At 33.3% G+C, this 20,181-nt stretch overlaps 1 protein-coding gene across 1 annotated transcript in view; it reads left to right on the top strand.

Moving 5' to 3' along the window:
• Nucleotides 1-20,181, top strand: part of PGAP1 (post-GPI attachment to proteins inositol deacylase 1) — a 70,517-nt gene that overhangs the window by 24,498 nt on the left and 25,838 nt on the right. Inside the window, exons 6-14 of the mRNA XM_081241813.1 lie at nucleotides 296-348; nucleotides 1,188-1,254; nucleotides 3,059-3,164; nucleotides 3,839-3,894; nucleotides 5,336-5,419; nucleotides 8,902-8,948; nucleotides 9,926-9,977; nucleotides 13,725-13,802; nucleotides 17,167-17,242. Coding sequence (XP_081097939.1) covers nucleotides 296-348; nucleotides 1,188-1,254; nucleotides 3,059-3,164; nucleotides 3,839-3,894; nucleotides 5,336-5,419; nucleotides 8,902-8,948; nucleotides 9,926-9,977; nucleotides 13,725-13,802; nucleotides 17,167-17,242 — 619 coding nt within the window. The remainder of the gene's footprint in view (nucleotides 1-295; nucleotides 349-1,187; nucleotides 1,255-3,058; nucleotides 3,165-3,838; nucleotides 3,895-5,335; nucleotides 5,420-8,901; nucleotides 8,949-9,925; nucleotides 9,978-13,724; nucleotides 13,803-17,166; nucleotides 17,243-20,181) is intronic.

Raw genomic sequence — 20,181 nt, 5'->3', positions numbered from 1 at the left:
GAGTTAGACAGTAAACTTCAGTAAGTAATCTGTGGATGTTTTAATAATTTTAAAGGGTAATTTAAGCTTGACTAAGTAGTAATGACAAATAATTATTTTATGCAGGAAATATTCAATATCTTAATATTTTTGGGTCGCCTTTTACAAGAGTGCATTGGTTAAAAATTTCTGCGCATCATAAAATAGTGAAACTAATGTTACATGTTTCTAAATATTAGCCTATAAGAATTTCAAGCCTTTTGGAGAATAACAAGTGCATTTTTCTTAAGTATGATTTTTGTTTCTTTCCATTTAGAGTTCAGCAGTGCCTAAGACCTGGGTTTCAACAGACCACCTCTCCATTGTATGGTAAGTTAATATAACTTATTTTGGCAATTTGTGGTGGTCCTCTTTTCTCATCAATGAATTGATTGGTTTGTTAGCTTTCTTAGAGCTTTATCCATAAATAAATAAGGATTTGGGAGAAAGATTAACTTAGGGGTTTAGAACTTCAGCCTTTGTTCTTGTCTCAGTTTAACCAAGGTGTCCTTGACAACCTATAAAATCATCTCCTGAAGAACCAGTAGCATCAGTCTCAAATGATAATGTCAAAATTTTAGAATTTGTCAGAGCTGGGCAGAATCAAAGATACTTGTGGTAGGACTTTCTGAGCTCTTGGCCAATCACCAAACTCAGACTTGATAAATGCAGCATTGCATATTCTAGAGCAACACATGGAAAACCAAGTAGGAATTAGATTTACCCTTAATATAAATAAAGAAATAGGTTAAATAAGGGTCAAGAAATATATAAATCCTAGTATTTTATCTCTATATGCATTGGCTTAAAGATTCTCTTTTCACCTTCCTCTGGTTGTGCAATCAGTAGTGTTTGCAAGGACCACAACAGTTCAGACATATGAAGATGGGGCAGACAATATGTCATATCTGGGGTAGACAGGAAGATTTAGGGAAGACGGGGGCCTGACACTTATACTCTCAAATATCCAGGAAGATTTAATTTACTTTATTTTTAAAGGTTTCAGCTTTAAGATGTATGCTTAATAATGATAATGTGTTAAATAATTTTAGAGTTTGCAGCATTAAAGGAAATTCATATATTCCATTAAATAATAGAATTATTTATGTTTGTATTAAAAGTATATTTTTGAAGAAAGTTTCATTTGTAACATTTATTTTATTCTTTAGGTGTAAACAATTACAATTGACTACAATTCGAGCATTCTTTGATCTTATTGATGCTGATACTAAACAAGTATGTATTTTTAAACTAAAAGTTATTTCAGTGAAGTAAAAGCTTTTGTTAGAGCAGTGATAGATTTAATACGTTTTTTTACTTTGATGAAAGTAGAAGCCTACACCTTATACTGACTAATTAGTTTGAAAATGGAAATACCTGTATTTTTATCTGTAATCTTGGATAACTATTAATAATTAAGAATGCAATAAAAATGAAAAAGTGAAAGAATACCTTAAATCTTCCTCAGTTCTTCCCCTTTACTGTTTAAAATTTGATATATGTCCTTCTGACTTTTTTTTTTTACCTTAAGGGAAATACTTATTACAAATATCCTTATGCAGTAGGATCAAAATGTCTACATTCATTGAATAACACAAGCTCACCAGAACTTAAATTGTGTACTTCTAGAGTCAAACCTTTTCTGTATTGATATTTTACATATAAACTCTCCCAGCTAGTGATTTTCTGAGTTGTTCAGTTAGCAGGATACCTGGAAATCATATTACTCATTCATCTCTTTCTTGTCTGCCAGCAGATAAATAGTAGTGGGCACCAAGGATTTCAGCAAAATTCAGAGAATTCTATTAACTTAATTTTTTTTTCCTGTGAATTGGGAACAGATTGCCATTATTCATTGTAAGCAGCCTTTCACCTCAGGTCACTTTGCAGTGCATCACTGTTCCATAGAAGCATGTTTTGAGAACTACAGCTCTGGCTTCTCTTTTTGGAGAAAACATTCCTTGTATTTTTGGTAATTTTTTCCATTATGGCATATATTTTTGGATTCTTTTTCCTGAAGGCCCCAGTTCTTTGAGAGACTATTATGTGTGGCTTCTTTCTCAGTAAATCTCTGGGTAATGCTTCCTTGTCATTGTGTCTTAACCTTGCTCCTAAGTATTCTCTCTTAGGAGTAGGGTAGTGTCTATATTTTTTTCCTTAACCCTTCAGAAAGCTGCATAACTATTATTAGGGAGAATGATAGATATTTAGCTCTCTCCTGAAGAATGCAGTAAAAGAGAGACACAAGTTGATCTGTTTTACCACGTTTTAAACCACAAGATACCATATTTAAGTTAGTATATTTATTAAAGTAAATCAGCTTCATAGAGTCAACACTGTTAACATTGGAATCATGTAGTCATGGAATGTAAATGTTTTTCAGTTTTTCAACCTTGTTTTAATTGTGACTCTATCGCAAATGTGTTTAACCTGTTCAACTATATACAACAGTAGAATCAATTAAAATTTGTATTTGACCAGTTTGTATTTTAAATGACATTTGGTAGGTTTAGGAAAAACCCCATTTCAACTAATGAAGAACAGGTGAATCTCAGGTATATTATTTAAAAATTATACATCAAACTAATTTTAACAAATCAAATCTTGTTTTCCATTAAATTCTAAGGTGAGAAAATGCTAATACTAGCATGTAATAAATTATAATTCTGGATGGATAAGTATTTTACACATTTTAAGGGACAAATGAGAAATTTTTGACTAATACTGCTAAGAATCAAAATAATATGAATCTGAGCTCTCTTTCACAAACTCAGTATATATGATATACTAAACTAAATATTAGACAATAAAATGTTAGGATATGATTCTTACTCCTCAAGAGGCATATAGTTGAGGAGGAGAAACAAACATATATACAGGGAAACTAACTCAAAGCATAGTTAGTCCCATGTTAAGCACTTAGAACAGTGCCTGGCCCATAGTAAGTAACTGTTGGCTCTTATTATTACTTGAAACAAAGTTTCATTAGGTCATCACAGTGGATATAAAAGGATACAGAATGTATCAATGTTCTTTCCAGATAACTCAAAATCCCAAGAAGAAATTGTCAGTTTTGAATCACCACTTCATAAGACACCCAGCAAAACACTTTGAGGAAAATCCATCAATAATTTCTGACTTAACAGGTCAGTAGTAATAGCATGTTTTAATTTTAAGTAGAGTTTTGAGTATTATTTTTAGGTAAATTTGTCATTAGCAGGCAAATTCTTTGAAACTGTAATGCTTCAGGTATTATAATCCTATTATATTTTATTAATTTCCCTATGCTGGTTTCTTATGAGGTTCTTGGCTAAGGAGGAGAAAAGTAAAAAATGTAAAAGTAAAAAGATGTTGCTGATAAAATTTTGTACTGAAAATAACATGACAGTAGAAAAATTTTAAAGTGTTAAATGTCTCTATTCTCCTGACAGCCACGTAAAATAAATTCTGTATTATTCTTGACTTAGTTTCTTGGTATCATTCTTCAGTCTTTTGGTTTAACAGCATATCTTTTGCTGGTAAATTTTGTTTTTATATGTATCTGTCATACTCTACTTAGTTTGGAAAATGAAATATTTGTTTTCTTCTGTTGATACTTCTTAGAGTTAGACATCAGAAAGATTTTAAATGCTTTACATGATCTGAATGCTCCTTGGTGATGAGCATATAGAGAACATCTCATTAGATTTTCTATTTTAAAATAGCCAGTGTTCAGGAAACTGCTTCTTTTTCAAATCCTGTTATGATTGAGAAGAATTCAGTAAAAGAAATCACTTAATGTTTTTTAAGAAGCCAAACAAATTAATTTCTTTTACCTTAGGGACATCCATGTGGGTTCCAGTAAAAGTGTCCAAGTGGACCTATGTGGCTTACAATGTAAGTATACCACCCATGGATTTAAAATTTCTTTTCAAGAATATTTTAGTATTTATTTTTCAAAGCTAGACTTTTTAAAGAAGATAACAACGTTATTTTCCCATACTAAATCAGTTTAGTAATAATTCCTTAATATCTAGTCTGTTCAATTTTCCAGTTTTATCATAACTGTCAAATTTTTTGTTCTTTGTTTTCCAATTTGTTTAAATCAGGGTACAAACAAGGTGTACATATTATTTGTTGATATGTCTCTTATTCCTCCTTTAATATCTAATACTTCCTTCACCCTTTTTTTCCTTGCAGTTTATTTGTTGGAAAAAAAAAAACTAGTCATTTGTCCTATAGAGTTTCACACAGTCTTGATTTTGCTGATTGCACTCCTGTAATGTCATCCAGTATATTCCTTTCCCTACTCTTTCCTGTGACTTGGTAGCTGGATCTTGGATCTAGATGCTTCATCAGATTCAGGTTTTTGTTTTGTTTTTGTTTTTACTAGACTCTCTCTCTTTTTGTGATGTTAGCAGCTATTGATGAAGAAGGCCTAGAGTCATTAATAGGGAGTACAAAAGCAATGAGACTCCGATTATTCCTTCTTCATTTATTAACTGAAACACTATATAGAAAAACTTCTCATCTACTAAATTTATCAAAAGTAGAACAAATTACAAAGGAAAAAAATGATAATTCTTTGGATCTTATATTTACTGGTTTCTAGAGTGGTGAGTTGGCTCACAAACACCCTCCATCAGTGACCATAAGATGTTTTGGGGGGTTTTTCCTCCAGTATTATTATGAGCTTAAACATTTTTGTGTTTCTGTCTAAACTAAAATACTAAAATTGTTCTATCTTTGATACTAAAATTGCTATTAAAACTGTTCTGTCCTTGACCAGTGGAAGCCATTTCAAGGTAGGCTCCTGAATCTTCTTGATATAGCTGCTCTTTAGTTGTCTTTGATATTTTCCTCACTGTCTAGTATGAGAAAGTATTTTAGCTAATTGTGTACCATTTCCCATCCCAGACCTTGAATCTGCTTTTTCTCAAAGAAGCTCTTCCTATTATTTGGGAAACAGTATCTGAAAACCATAATTTGGGTACTAGAGATGTTTATGGCTAGTGAGTTAGCATTTCTAAGGCCTTTTCAGTGAACAGAGCTAAGAAATGTATTTTATCTTGGTCATAAGGCCAAAAACCAAACCCAAACAAAAAAAAAATGCATTCAAACTGATACTTCCAAGACAAGTTCAGGTCTACAGAGTTTATACCTGATCTATCTTGCATCTGTGTCTCCTTCTTCCCATTCCTAGATTATTGGTTCTCAACAACACCAAGAATGATAGAATTAAAATAATTAATTAGAACAATTATTCATTACTTTATCTGAATTTTTGAATGATGAAATTATCTACTCATAATTTATTGTGTTTTCCCTCTTTTTTTAGGAATCTGATAAGATATATTTTACATTTCCCCTTGCAAATCATAGAAAAATCTACACTCATGTCTATTGTCAGAGCACCATGCTGGTAAGATAATTGATACACTTTATGTAAATTTAAAAGGCTAACTGTTGTTTATTTTTAAGATTCAACTAGTATCTAGTGGATATCATCTTTAGCTATGAACTATTATTAAATCTAATTAGTTGAAAAACATTTATCTGGAACAGACAGTATTGATTGAAAAGTACTAATCAAAATGCTTCTTTCTGTAACTGATAATATATCTATACTATTAGCTTGTACCTCTGCCTCTAGTTTAGGTTTTTCTACTTTAGTTTCACTATGTTTAGGATGAAGGAATTCAGTTCAGATCTCCTTTAATTCTAAAATTCTATTAGTATTTTAAAGAATAGATATATTTAAGCAAAGCTATCCTTTGTTTTATAAAGTAAATCCTGTTTTTCCCATGGCTTCCATACTCAAATTTGCAGTACTTTTTATACCAAATATTCTCTAAAATAGTATAGTAACTTTCTGTTACAGTGTTATCTAGACTTACAGTATCAGTATGATGATTTTGTTTGTGTATTTCTTTTTAATGAGTACCTACTATGCTAGAAATATGTTAGATGCTTTAGCATGCTTTTGTTGTATTAGGTCTGTTTAAGTAATAATTTATCAGCACTTCTTACTTTCAGGAATTTGTTTCCCAATTTGGGTTCCTTTCTCTCTATTCTGATTTTTTCCCCTCATGTCCTAGGATTCTTCACTTTATATTTGCATCTTTCATAATTTAAGTTCCCTCGTTTCCCTTTGGTTGGATTATTTGTATTTTTTAGGACTAGGATCTAATATATTACTTATTTGGTTGGTACCACCATTTGATATATAGTAAAGTCTTTAGAAAAGATAGTAGGCAGGCACTGTGGGCTAGGTGCTAATGAATACTAATTTTAGTGGAATTGCCACAGTTTTTGCATCTCTCACCAAAAACAGACTACCATCTCTCAGCCTAAAATTTGGATGGGTAGTTTATCCCAAGAGAATCTGGCCCTGAGAGTGATGGCTTAAAATATCCACACTCCTACTAAATTCCAAATCAGAATGTCAGTATTATATTGAGAAAAATCCTTGCCAAAGTGCAAATTATCCATTTGGCTTATTGGAGGATCCCTTTTCTGTAATTAAGGCCCATGGGTGAGTATTACTAGTAATGTGGAGAATTTGTTTAAATGTTTTCAATTTTTATCATAGAAGTTTTCAAACATACAAAAGTAGAGAGAGAATATAATAATAAATTCTCATTTAGCCATCACACAGCTTTAACAGTTATCAATATTCTGCCATTCTTACTTGATTTATCCCTTCCTCACTTTTTTTGAGTGAAGCATTTTTAAAGCAAAACCCAGGCATTTTATCATTTTATCCATACATATTTCAGTATGTTTTTATAACAGATAAGAATTTTACATATTATTATAATACTAATAATATTATATTATATAATATTATTATTATTATATTATTTTATCCAACAAAATTAATTACTTATTCCTTAATATCATGTGGTATCCAGTCCATGTTCAGTTTTCCTCTGTTCATTTAAGTTTTAAGTTAGCTTGTTTGAATAAGAATCCAAAAAGTACGTACATTGCATTTGATTCATATGTCTTATGTCATTTTTTAACAGCCCCCTCTTTTTTTCCCCCATGCCATACATTTGTTCTGGGTTTAGTTGATTGTATTGTGGTATCTTTTAACATGTATTTCTATCCATTGTTTTGTGTAAACTGGTAGTTAGATCTAGAATCTTGAATAGATTCATTTTTTTATGGTATAAATGTTTTATAAGTAGAACTGCGTACTTATCATATCAGGAGGTATATAATATCTGGTTGTCCCACTTTTAGTGACAAAAATCAGTGGACTGATATATCAGTGGACTCAGGTCATATTGGCATGATCCATTCATTATAAAGTTCCTAGTCAGTCTTTCACCTAATGATTTTAGCAGCCATCGAGGACATATTTTTTTACTGTAGATAGATTTTTTTTTAGATCTATAAATTTTATAATCAAGTAGCATTTTCTTTTCTGTGCACTTCAGGAGTTAGTAAATTCTGAGTGACATTTTCTAAGATTTTTAATACAGGTTTTAAAATTAGCTGAGTTAGGGGTGTTTACTAGATGACCTGAAATTGTTCTTTGACACCTTCTAGGTTATAACAACATGGTGTTTTAGGGTGGATTTAAATAATACTTTATTCAGTCTGTTAGTGAATGAATCAGAATTCCCTAGACACCAAAGTAAGTAGTGTGCAATATTGACAATTTTCATAATAAGGGCTGTCTTTGAGTTGCAATAGCTGCAAAAACCTATTACAAAAGTGAGTTGGATCTTGAGAGGTTGCTAGATTCTCTTTGTCTAGGCTATGCAGATCTGTTCTGTTGCCTTGCTTTATAATGTCACGTGGTTGTTCTGGTAAACACAGGTAACTGATAAAAGAGTTTACCGAAGTATTTTGCCAGCAGTGGAGAGGGGAGAAATACCACATTGTGTTTGTTTTCTTTCAGCTTGCTTTTCTGAATTCTTGAAAAATATCTTAAAATTTTATTTAAGCTTGATGAGGGCAGAGGCTATGTCTGCTTGATTCATCATTTTTTCTTGAGGGCTTAGCATAATTCCTTGGCCCTGGAATGGACTTTATAAATATTAATTGAATGAAAGGATTGATATTTTTATTGTCCTGTATGTATTCTAAGGAAAAATATATGTAGCTGTCTCAGCAGTGTTTCTCATTCTCTTATGCCCTGGTAGGTTTTCAGTAGTTGGATCGTTAGATCTTGGAGCATTGCTCTTACTACTTCATGAAAAGTTAGAGTGAAGACCTTGGGTCATACTGCTTTTAAATGACTGAAGCTGAATACATAATATTGTTAAAATACCACAACCATCTCTGCAGCATTCCCAGTCTGCGCTAGTAAAGTAACAACTAGCTTTAGTCTTTAACCCTTGGAATTGTGCTTCAATCCAAGCACATTCTCGGTTGCATAAAAGTTATCTGCCTAGTAATCAAATGAGAACTCAAATGATAAACTAAAAAGCTGTACTTAGATTGTTATTTTTAATTACTTGGCTCTGGATTTTTTTTTTCTGTTTGTGTGAAAGTCTACCTCTAGTTGTTCTCTTCTAGTTTTGTTAAAATATAGGTTACTTTCTATGTAAGTACCTAATTAAAGTGTGGACATTGCTGAACTCTTAAAGTGTTAGTTCAGAAATTAAAATTGCTTAACAGTATGCTGTGGAGAGCTAACCCATCAGGTCACTCTCTCATACTGCTGCTCCAGGTTACTTGCTTTACCTGTCTATGTTGACATTAGACTTCTTTGCCTCACCTTGACCTGTTTGACTTTTGAGAACATTTTGAATACATTTCTAAACAATAAGTTGTTATTTTATGTTTCCATTGTGCCTACTGACCCTATCATAAACAGTGAAATGCCTGTTTTATATAATTATTTTCTACAATATTTAGTGTGCTTTATTTTGTGTTATTAATCAATAGGATACAAATAGCTGGATTTTTGGCTGCATAAACAGCACTTCTATGTGGTAAGTGTTTTGAATATAAGGCCCTCTGTTCATTTTTCTCAGCATAAGGTATACTCAAATCACACTTTCAGAATAGCTTCAGATATTTTTGTTTGTTTGTTTTTGTTTATTGCGGTACGCAGGCCTCTCACTGTTGTGGCCTCTCCCGTTGCGGAGCACAGGCTCCGGACGCGCAGGCTCAGCGGCCATGGCTCACGGGCCCAGCTGCTCCGCGGCATGTGGGATCCTCCCGGACCGGGGCACAAACCCGTGTCCCCTGCATTGGCAGGCGGACTCTCAACCACTGTGCCACCAGGGAAGCCCCATATTTTTTTTTTTTTAAAGCTTAACAGTTTGCTTTTTTCTTTTTAATATAAATTTATTTCTTTATGGCTGTGTTGGGTCTTTGTTGCTGCGTGCGGGTTTTCTCTAGTTGCAGTGAGCGGGGGCTATTCTTCGTTTTGGTGTGCCAGCTTTTCATTGCAGTGGCTTCTCTTGTTGTGGAGCACGGACTGTAGGCGCACGGGCTTCAGTAGTTGTAGTTTGCGGTCTCTAGAGCACAGGCTCAGGAGTTGTGACGCATGGGCTTAGTTGCTCTGCAGCATATGGGATCTTCTGGACCAGGGATCGAACCTGTGTCCCCTGCATTGGCAGGAGGATTCTTAACCACTGTGCCACCAGAGAAGTTCCACTTCAGATATTCTTAAGCTCATTTTGCTACTAAACTAAATTATAGTATTGATTTTAAAATTAAAAATAAAGAAAATTAACATACTAGTAATTTTTGCAAACATTGATAGTTGGTTGCTAGGAAAAACTACGTTTTGTTCCCCAAAGGACTATGTGGATAAAGTGTATTGTGTTAGACCTATTAGACCTGAGTTCATTAGAACCGTCTTTGGTAGGTCTGTAGATGGTTTCTTTTTGCTCTGAAGCTTATTTATAATTTATAATACTTTAATATATTTGTCTTTTATATTTTCATATTTATTTCCAAGCCGGCAAGGGGTTGATTTATCATGGAAAGCTGAACTGCTGCCAACAATTAAGGTAAATTGTGGATTTTTAATGTTAATATCCAGGTGAAAAAATATTTGAGCATATAGGCATGTACAGTATGTTCTTTGATTAATTCTAGGTATTAAATAAACTTGAAATTTGCTAATATACATTTTAGAAATATCTTCTCTGGAAATACATTTAATGGAGAATAACATGCAATTCTTTTTTAGCTTTCAGAGGTGAAAACTATAAGTCATCAATCCTAAATAAAATTAAATCTATATGTTATAGCTTCATACTAAGAGGTAGATAAATTTTTAAGATTCAATTTGAGGGTTTGTTTGGAATGGTCTGTCTTAAAATATTAAGTTGAATATACTCAGAATTCATTTTGGGGAGGACCTACAGTAGGGAAGTAAGCATCTCAAAAAGACGCAAAGCAATTTTCAGTTTCAGTATCATCTGTGGTTAAGCACTTCAGTAATTATCTACCTTTATCTAGTACTCCATGGAATTTATTTAATAAGTGTTAGTGATTTCCTTAAGCAACTGTGGTAGGTCAGCACATCTTTACAAAAGGCTAATTTGCACACTCACAAAATCTATTGTTGAGAAAATAAAACAGTTCTAAAATTTGATGAAAATATCTGTTCTAATTTTCAAATTGTATTTATTATAACTGATAATCATATGCCAGAGTTGATAGTTTTTAGTCTTCAAGTAAATCTATACTTTAGAATATATTGTCATAATGAATACTATATTCATAGGGTTGAATGTGAAGTCCTCTGGTTGGTCCCGATCATCTCCCAACTCCAGTTAGTTATCTGTGCTCATGAATGTTTGTTTAGCTGTATGTTTAGTCAACTCTGTCCTATACCAATGAGAGGAATGATGACAGGATGAATAATTGCAAGTCACTTACACTTGACTTTGGAATGATTGCAGTTATTTTTTGTGTCACCTTGGTCAGTCTTTGTGCATGTTCATTCATGTGGCTTTGTATTGATAAGACAAATAAGTGATTTGACTCATAAGAACATTTTTAAGGTCTCTCACTAGTTCTATCCTAACTGTCTATGCAGGAGCAAAGCAAAATCAGAAGTATTAGGGTATACTTACTGATCAATCATTCATAAGATATATTAAATATTTCCTTGAATTTCCAGTTTGGATATCCTTTCCAGCCTGTAATTTAAGATTTAGGAAGAAATAAATCATAAAAAACCCGATAAAATGTTACTTTGCTACTATTTTTAAAAAATTATTTCTTAAATCATAATATCCTTATTTCTTTTTTAAGTCTCAAAGATTTAACAATGTATTCGTCTAGTTCTAGACCCCTGTGTTGTTTTTTCTAAGTGTAAGAAACAGCTGGCTGAGTAGTAGAACAAGTTCTTCCAGCTGCTTACTTTTTTAAAAAATTTATTTATTGTATTTATTTTATTTTTGGCTGTGTTGGGTCTTCGTTGCTGCACGTGGGCTTTCTCTAGTTGTGGCGAGCGGGGGCTACTCTTCGTTGCGGTGCGTGGGTTTCTCATTGCAATGGCTTCTCTTTGTTTTGGAGCATGGGCTCTAGGCACGCGGGCTTTAGTAGTTGTGCGTGGGCTTAGTTGCTCCGTGGCATGTGGGATCTTCCTGGACCAGGGCTTGAACCCGTGTCCCCTGCATTGGCAGGCGGATTCTTAACCACTGCACCACCAGGGAAGCCCCAGCTGCTTACTTTTTATAGTGGATACTAGAAGAAAGTGCCAGGCAGAATTAAAAGCCTACTGGAATTTAGGGAGAAAACTGGAAGAGAAAAGTTAGAAAATGAGGATTATAATGCTCTGCTATCTTAAGCATTCTCAGTTGAAAAGGATTATAATTATTAAATGCAAATAAACTTTTCCATTGTAATGAAAATCAAAATTATATATATATATATGTGTGTGTTAGCCCATTTATAAAAAGCACACAAAATTATTTTGCTATGAAGTTGAAGGGAGAGATTGAAGTGAAAAAATCTTGTGGGTTTTACTCATATTTATATCATCTCAACAAAGGTAATGTAAGATGAGAATCATACCACCTTTGGCACCTCTGATGACTGAACTGTTAATAAATAGATGGAATCCTCCAGCAAAGCACTTGTAAATTCAGTTTAGGGCCTTAACAGCATCAGTCACATGGAACTTTTCTGTCATGGTACAATGAAGACAGCAACCACAGCAGACCAACAATTGGGTAAGCCCAAATGGACTTATTGCTAAAAACAAACAAAACAATTAACTTTGAAAAGAAAACTAAGTTAATGAGAAGAATTACCTAGTCACTATTGTGCCTAAATCATACTTTAGCACCACAGCTTTGCCCTACACACAGCAGCAGAACTTGAAGGGTTTCTGACATCCAAACGCTGGTGTTTGATTTTCTGTGTGTGTTGCCTCAGCATTAAGGTCATTTTACCCTTAAAACACTGAAAATTTTCCAAACTTCATTATTAACCTTCATAATAGTAACAATTTCATGAATATTATCTTCCCAAATTCCTACTGACATTGTAACTATATGGGAACTTAACTTTATAAGTAAATGTATTTTGACACACTGATATCTTTTTAAAGTATTCTGATCCTAAAAAAAAAAATTCTTGAGGAAAAAAGTTATTCTTGAGAATAAATAACAAAAGCTCTCAGTGGATAGCTACACAGAGTAACCGTGGTTCTTTCTAATTAATTTATCTTTCATATTGTCTACCATCTGTCTGGTTAGTTTCAGTTGCCTTTAGCTTTGGTTTGTGTGGCTCTTTTAAGGCCCTTTAATTTACATTAGAATATATAAGTGTGTTGCAGAGACTTTGCTGAGTAAGTTGAGGTGCAGCCCAGGAGTTTAACAAGCACTCCCAGGTGAATCTGGTCAGGTTGTTTGAGGACCACTCATTGACAGTTCTCTTTAGAACCTCTATCCAACTTGCCCACATTGGTGCTTCGGAAGAACAGTGGAGAGTACTAAGTGCAGAAATTTCTTAATGTACACAGATTGTCTGTCACAGCATATAACTACTCACACCCTCGCCACATCTACTGTCAGAAAAAAAAAAAAAACAACTGAAAACTGTATTTGGTGGCGTGGCTTTTCATTAGGTAGACCAGTCTCCAATCTATTCATTCCTCAAAATATGGACTGTAAGATAAGGTCTTTAGTTTTAAGAAAAGAATAGATGCTCATTTGGTGAGGTGCATTATTAGACTTACTGGGTTCATGTCACTTACTGAATAAGTTCCAGGGAATGATGTTCATACACATCATTAGCCAGCAACTGTTTATTACTTGGGCTAGATCAGAATCATTTGAGATTAAGTTGCAATTCTTCCATCATATTGAGCATCCATTCATTCATCAACTATTGAATGCTCTTTGTCATATACTAGCAAAATAACTGTAGAAATCATACTGTAACATTATACAAAACAAGTAGACAAATTGTAAGAAACATCAAATCTGGAAATAATTATGTAAAATAATTAAATTTAATGTGAAATGTCATTTATTTTACACGAAGGGATACAGTTCAAGGAAAATTTTTGGCAGTCCATATTTACATAATTATTAGAAATCTGACCTTCATCAGGCTCATTGACCTGAAAATGTAAACATGGGCATTTTATGAAGTACTGAACATAAAGTTTGAAGTCAGTTTTTTCATGACTTACTAGGTAAGAAATAAATGTTTGTAATTTATCTTGCTTTTAACTTGCTTTAAGCTCTATATATCCTGAGAAATAAAATCAGCTTTTTCTCATCCTTTTTTAGTCTCTGACGTTAAGACTTCAAGACTATCCATCTTTGTCTCATCTTGTTGTTTATGTACCATCTATTCATGGAAGTAAGGTAACAAACAAATTAAGGTTGTTTTCAGAATGTTTTGGGGATACTCATGCTAAATATTTTAAATTATTTTTTGATGAATTCTTCAGCTTAGGGCTTACCTGAAACAGTGGCCAGGTTGGTGATCCACCTAAGACTGTTTAAAGCATTAGGATCACCTACTCTAACTTGAACTAAGCAGAATAAATCCAAGTCTCTTTGTTTCAAGTGGGAATTAGTTCTATTTTATCAGTCTTTCAAAATCTGTTAATTATTGAGTACTCTCTTATGTGCAAGACTATGTGCCAGGAATTATAGGAGGCACACAAATGAGAAAGACATGAATCCTGTTCTCGAAAACCTACATACTGTTGGACAGGGGGAGAGAAATATATTTCGTGGCCAGGGAAAGGGTGAGAATGAAAGAGTTATCCAAAATGTATAAAACAAATCAGAATATAACAAATCCATGAAAAGTGTTAAAGGGGGAGATATCTCTGATTGATGAAATCAAAAAGACATTATGATGAGGTGATATTTAAAATTGCCTTAAAGGATAGTTAGGGTTTTTATAGGTAGAATGAATATTCTAGACCTGGGATATCTAATATGGGAGCCACTAGCACATGTAGCTATTTAAATTTAAATTAATTAAAATTAAATAAAAGTAAAAATTCAGTTCCTTAGTTGTATTAGCCACATTCCAGATGCTCAGTAGTAACATCATTGCACAAAGTTATAATGAACAGCACTGTTGAGACAAAGAGATAGTAAGAGCCAAACATGGACAGTGTAGAGTACATTTGGAAAATAGTGAATAGGTAAATAGTAGTTTTAAAAGGATGGCTACCATGGGTAGAATAGTAGTGGAAGAAAAGCCTGGAAAAGTAGTTAATGGCCGTATTCTGGAGGGCCTTGATTGGAATATTCAGGACTTTATAGAATTCAGGAGTCAGTAGGGAACTGAAAGATTTTTCTCCATAGTAGTAATGGGATCAGAGCTATTTATTTTGGAAAATGAATCTATTTATGGTATAGGATAGATTAGAAAAAGAGAGAACAGGCACCTCATATACGATTATGAAAGCTTGTACTAGTGAAGTGGGAGTAGAAATAAAAGGATGGTGATTTCTGAGAGAAGTAGGCAGGGAAAGAAGAAGATGGAGGTAAAAGACCCGCTACTCCCCTTTCCACATTTCACCCAGCAAACTTACCCTTCAAGATCTAGCCAAAGTGTCCCTTGTTTTCCTTTTCTAGACTACTCCGGTAACCTCTTACTTATTCCCAGGATACTTTGTTTATAACTTCTTTGAGGAATATATTATACCGAATTATAATTTAGTTGTTTACGTCTTTATTGCCATCACCATAGTATGAATGCATTCGGAGTAAGGACCAGATAGGTTTTACTCTACTTTGCATCTTCAACCTTTAGTGACTGCCACATAAATGCTCAAAAAAGTGTTTCTTGAATGTGAAAGTTAATGAGATTTGGGGCCAATATCATAGGAAAGTTTAAAGGAAAAAAGAAAAGGGGATGTAGTTAGGAGAAGTCTCAAAGATTGAGTCTCACGAGTACCTTATAATGGATTCATTGTTTTGTTTTGCTTAGCTCAAGTGAGAGGTATTTCAACATCTTCAATACTAAAAGCTCTCTTTAAGGGTTTTTCTTTCAGGTAAGTTGGTTTTGAATGAATTTAACATCTTCCCAAACTTGGAAAGGGCTTCCTTGGTTATTCCAAGAAATTAATGAGCATTTCGCAAATAGCCAGTCTTAGTGGCCTAATAAATACTTAATGTGTCTTAACGCTCTTTGTAAAGTAACACTGCTGACTCTAGTGTTGCGTACCCAATCTCACAAGGATGGAAACTTAGGCCTTTCATAATTTCTATGTGTCTGTTATAGCTCATCATCAGGATACATATATTTAAATAGGCAGTCCAAAATTTTCTTGAGTCAACTAATCATCTTAATATAGTTTTCCAAATGTAAACATGGAATTACTTGCATTCTTTGATGAGAGAAAACAAAATAATTAAGTCCATTAGAAATTTACTTACCTTGTATATTTCAGAGACTCTTGAATTCTTTCTTTTTTGGGTAAGGGTTTATTCCATAAAGAAATGGCCTAATTTTTAAAGCAATAATAAAAGTTGTATTATTTTAAATACCTGTTAAAGTGATTTAAAATTGCTTCCCTGTCTCAGGCAGTGTCTCACCCAAAGATACTTGTAAAAATATAATGAATTATCCTGTTGAATAAATGATTTCTCTATAACAGCTGTTTTCTATAGTGAAAATATCTGACAGTGTTCTTTGCCTTCTAATTAAAGAGGGAAAAATAAAAGCAGAGCCCCTTAGTTTTTTTCTTTTATTCCCTCGTGTGTGTACATTCTAATAGCATTTTCCCTCATCTGTTTTCCATTTTCAAAAACAGTCAAAACTCCACCCAAGAGGCAAACAACGTAACACAGCTTAAAATACAATCCAAGGTGTAGTTACCAGAAAAGCCTAGGATAGACCCCACTGACTTTCCACTTATTGTAGACAGCAAACTACTTGCTAGCTACAGTTAGGCATCAGATTAATTTCTTCCTCAGCTCGTATAAATAGATCAGAGTAATTTGGTTGGATGTGGAAATGATTTTAATGAAACTGTTATTGTAGACAGCTGACAGCAAAGTTCGTTATGCCACTGTAGAAACGTTATTAGATAAGAAACGCCATTACAGAAATCGCAGTGATGCAGATGTCACATTGTAGGTTCACTTTTTTTGAGATAGTGTTTTTTTTTCTCTGTACACAGTGAATCTCTTGTCCATTTATTATAACCTCTGTTTAGCCTGAAATAATCTTACGTGAATAACATTAGCCATCTGTAGATGAATAGCAGTATGTCTCCAAAAGCCTTTTGTAGTCTAATTAGACTGCTGAAACATACTAAATATGCAATTTTTAAAAAGATGTAACATAATCACATTTCTTTTTGAGTATGAAAGAATTCAGAGATATATTACCTAAATTCTTAATTAATCTTGAGTTAATCTTGGCTCTTAATGCTTTGATCCATCATTTATGGTCCCTCTTCTATAAACACCTAAAACTAGCTGCAAGAAAACTTTGCTGTACATCTGCTCTTATAGAAATGACCCTCTAATAATTTATCTATTAAGTTAAGCTTTGTCACCAAATTCTCTTAGCTTAGCATCTCTCCTTGAGGAATTCATGCCCCCTAAATATAACCAGGGTTAGAGTGTGATAGATAATAACACCTTCTTCAAAACTGAAGTTTATAGATTTTTGTTTTCTATTCAAATATCAAGTGAAGATATTTTACTATAAATTTAATTCTATTTTTTACTAATAAATCAATGTTTTATATTCCAGTTTGTTGTAGATTGTGAATTCTTTAAAAAAGAGACAAGATCCATACAGCTTCCTGTAACTCATCTTTTTTCCTTTGGTAAGTACTTTGATTTTGGAAATCTTAAGAATTGCTTTTATTTTTAAGAGTGTTGATTTATTTTGCCAGTTAGTTGCAATAATGCAGAGCCCTAACATTAAGTGTTTTTGTGTATTTCAAGTGTAGTTCTTAGAATAACCACGTGATATGGCTCAGTGGTTTGATTTTTAACTGGGCCAGCAATCATTTTCTGAGAAATTAACCTTATTTTTTTATGGACTTTATTTATTTAAATATTTATTATTTATTAATTTCATTTATTTTTGGCCATGTTGGGTCTTAGTTGCAGCACGCAGGATCTTCGTTGAGGCATGCAGGATCTTTCATTGTGGCACCCAGGCTCTTCGTTGTGGTACACGGTCTTCTCTCTAGTTGTGGCGTGTGGGTTTTCTCTCTCTAGTTGTGGTGTGCAGGCTCCAGGGCGTGTGGGCTCTGTAGCTGTGGTGCACAGGTTCCAGAGCATGTGGGCTCTGTAGTTTGCAGCATGTGTGCTCTCCAGTTGAGGCACACGAGCTCAGCAGTTCTGGTGCGCGGGCTTAGTTGCCCCACGGCATGTGGGATCTTAGTTCCCTGACCAGGGACCGAACCCACGTCACTTATATTGTAAGGCGGATTCTTTAGCCCTGGACCATGAGAGAAGTTCCAGAAATGAACTTTAAAATAAACTTATCCGTGATCATATACATTTGCAGGTAATTGTCTGTGTGTATGTGTTTTCACATGAACTTATACTACATGTAGGCCCTTTTTATAAAAGGTTTATTCTAAGATATAAATTACTACCTGCGGTCTGAAGGTTTCAAGATTGCTCTAAATATTTCCCTTTTTTTTTGTTGTGGTAACATACACATAACTAAATATTCCTTTAAATTTTATTTTGAAATAATTTTAGACTTACAGAAAAACCACAGAAAGAGTAGAGTTCCCATATAGCTCTCATTCACTTTAACATAAACAATAAAGTTGTCAAAACTAAGACATTAGCACTGGTACAATACTGTTAACTACAGTTGTATTTGGTTTTCATTGGATTTTCCACCAGTGTTCTCCAGGTTCCCATATTGCATTTAGTTGTCATGTCTCCCTAGTTTCCTCTGATCTTTGATAGTTCCTCAGTCTTCGTCTTTTATAACTTTGAGGCCCTTGAAGAGTACTGATCAGTTATTTTGTAGAATATCTCTCTATTTGGCTTTGTCTAATGCTTTCTTATAATTAGATTGAGGTTATGCATTTTGGGCAAGAATATGACAGGAGCAATGTGAACTTCTCAGTGTATCATTTCAGAGGATACATGATGTCACTATGTCTAATTACTAATGATGTGGACCTTGATCACTTCTTGGTTAATGTGTTGTCTGCCAGGTTTCTCCACTGTAACATTACTGCTTTGCTTTTCTCTTTGTGATTAATAAATATCTTGGGGGAGATACTTTGAGAATGTGTAAGTATCCTGTTTTTCTTCAAAATAACCCACTAATTTTAGCATCCATTGGTTTATCTAGTCTGAAGCAATTATTACTGGCATTCTATAATTATTGAAATTCTTCCTAAGGGAAAGTTGTCCCTTTTCCCCCATTTATTCAGTTTTTATTTATGTCACTATGGACTTAAGGATATTTATTTTATTTATTGGGTTATAATGCAATATTATTGTTACTTTTTTTTTTTTTTTTTTTTGCTTAAGTTGCTCCAGCTTTGGATGTGGGAGCTCTTTTTAAGTTGGCTCTTGTGCTCTTTTGGCATGCCCAATTTTTTCAATATTTTTCTTTTGTATTCCATTCATGAAAAGAATCTGTTACTTGAGAGAGGAAACTTCCTTTAAGATTTTTATCCCTCCCCCACCTTTTTTTTTTTTTTTTTGGTTGAAGAATACACAGAACAATACAGAAATGACAACTCTAAACCACCTACCTCATTAAAAATAGCAAGCTTATAAAATAAGAGATCTACCCTCCCTAGCTCAAATTTTTGTAATTGTGACTCCATGATTACACATACCATATTCAGTTCCATGTTCATAGAGGCAAATTCTCCTTGTTTTAATTTATGCTCAGCTAAACTGATTAATACTGTATAATGATAGGAAACTGGTTTCCTAGACATAATGGATATAGGTGCTTCTGGAATATGCTAAGCAATTTTAAAGTTAATCTATTAAAAGAAAAATGGGTCTTGATTTCTTCAGGTGACAAAATGAAATTTTTATTGTTGCTAAAATATACTCTGACAATAGTATGTAACTGATGTCAACTAATACTTTTGATATCTTAGATTTAATAATAAATTAAGACTTGAACTGTTTTAAAAGTGAGAACATTCAGGGAAATTTATGCTTTGATTACTGGTGAATGTCTCACATTTTAAATTATAGCACAATCGAACACTTGTGGCTTATTTGTTGATGTTAAACAATCTTCCAAATGGGCCTATCAACATTTTAATAATGATGTTCTTTCTAAAATCTTCAAGGTGTGAGTCAGGCTAAAAGAAAATTTTTTTTTTTAATTAGTAAAGTGTTCAGCTTCTGATTTTCCTTTTGCCATAGTGGAAAGCAAAATTTTAAATTATTTCTTACCTCCTGTTAGAATTTTTTAAACACCCAAAAGTTAGACCATCTTACTTGTGAAGAAGGGTACCACAGTGAATGGTATTTTAAATTAGATTAAGTAGAATGTGAAGTATACTTCATATTTGCTAGTTTTTCTCCTATTGTTCACTTTGAGGTGCCTTAAATTCAGTGCTGTATTTTAAAATATTGGTTACATTAGGTACTCATTAAAATGGTTTGTTTGAATGTGTAAGTTAGCATTGTATCTTAAAAGTGATTTATTAATCACAGATTAATGGTACACCTTGTACTTAGCAAATTTGTTTACATGTTGATAAAATTTCCTAAGTCTTTTTTTTCTTAACTCCAAGTATACATCCTATAATATAGT

This window comes from Mesoplodon bidens (assembly GCF_964165515.1).
Source record: "Mesoplodon bidens genome assembly, chromosome: 8".
NCBI lineage: Eukaryota > Metazoa > Chordata > Mammalia > Artiodactyla > Ziphiidae > Mesoplodon > Mesoplodon bidens.
The sequence above is the reverse complement of the archived record's forward strand: the minus strand, read 5'-3'. Positions and strand labels throughout refer to the sequence as shown.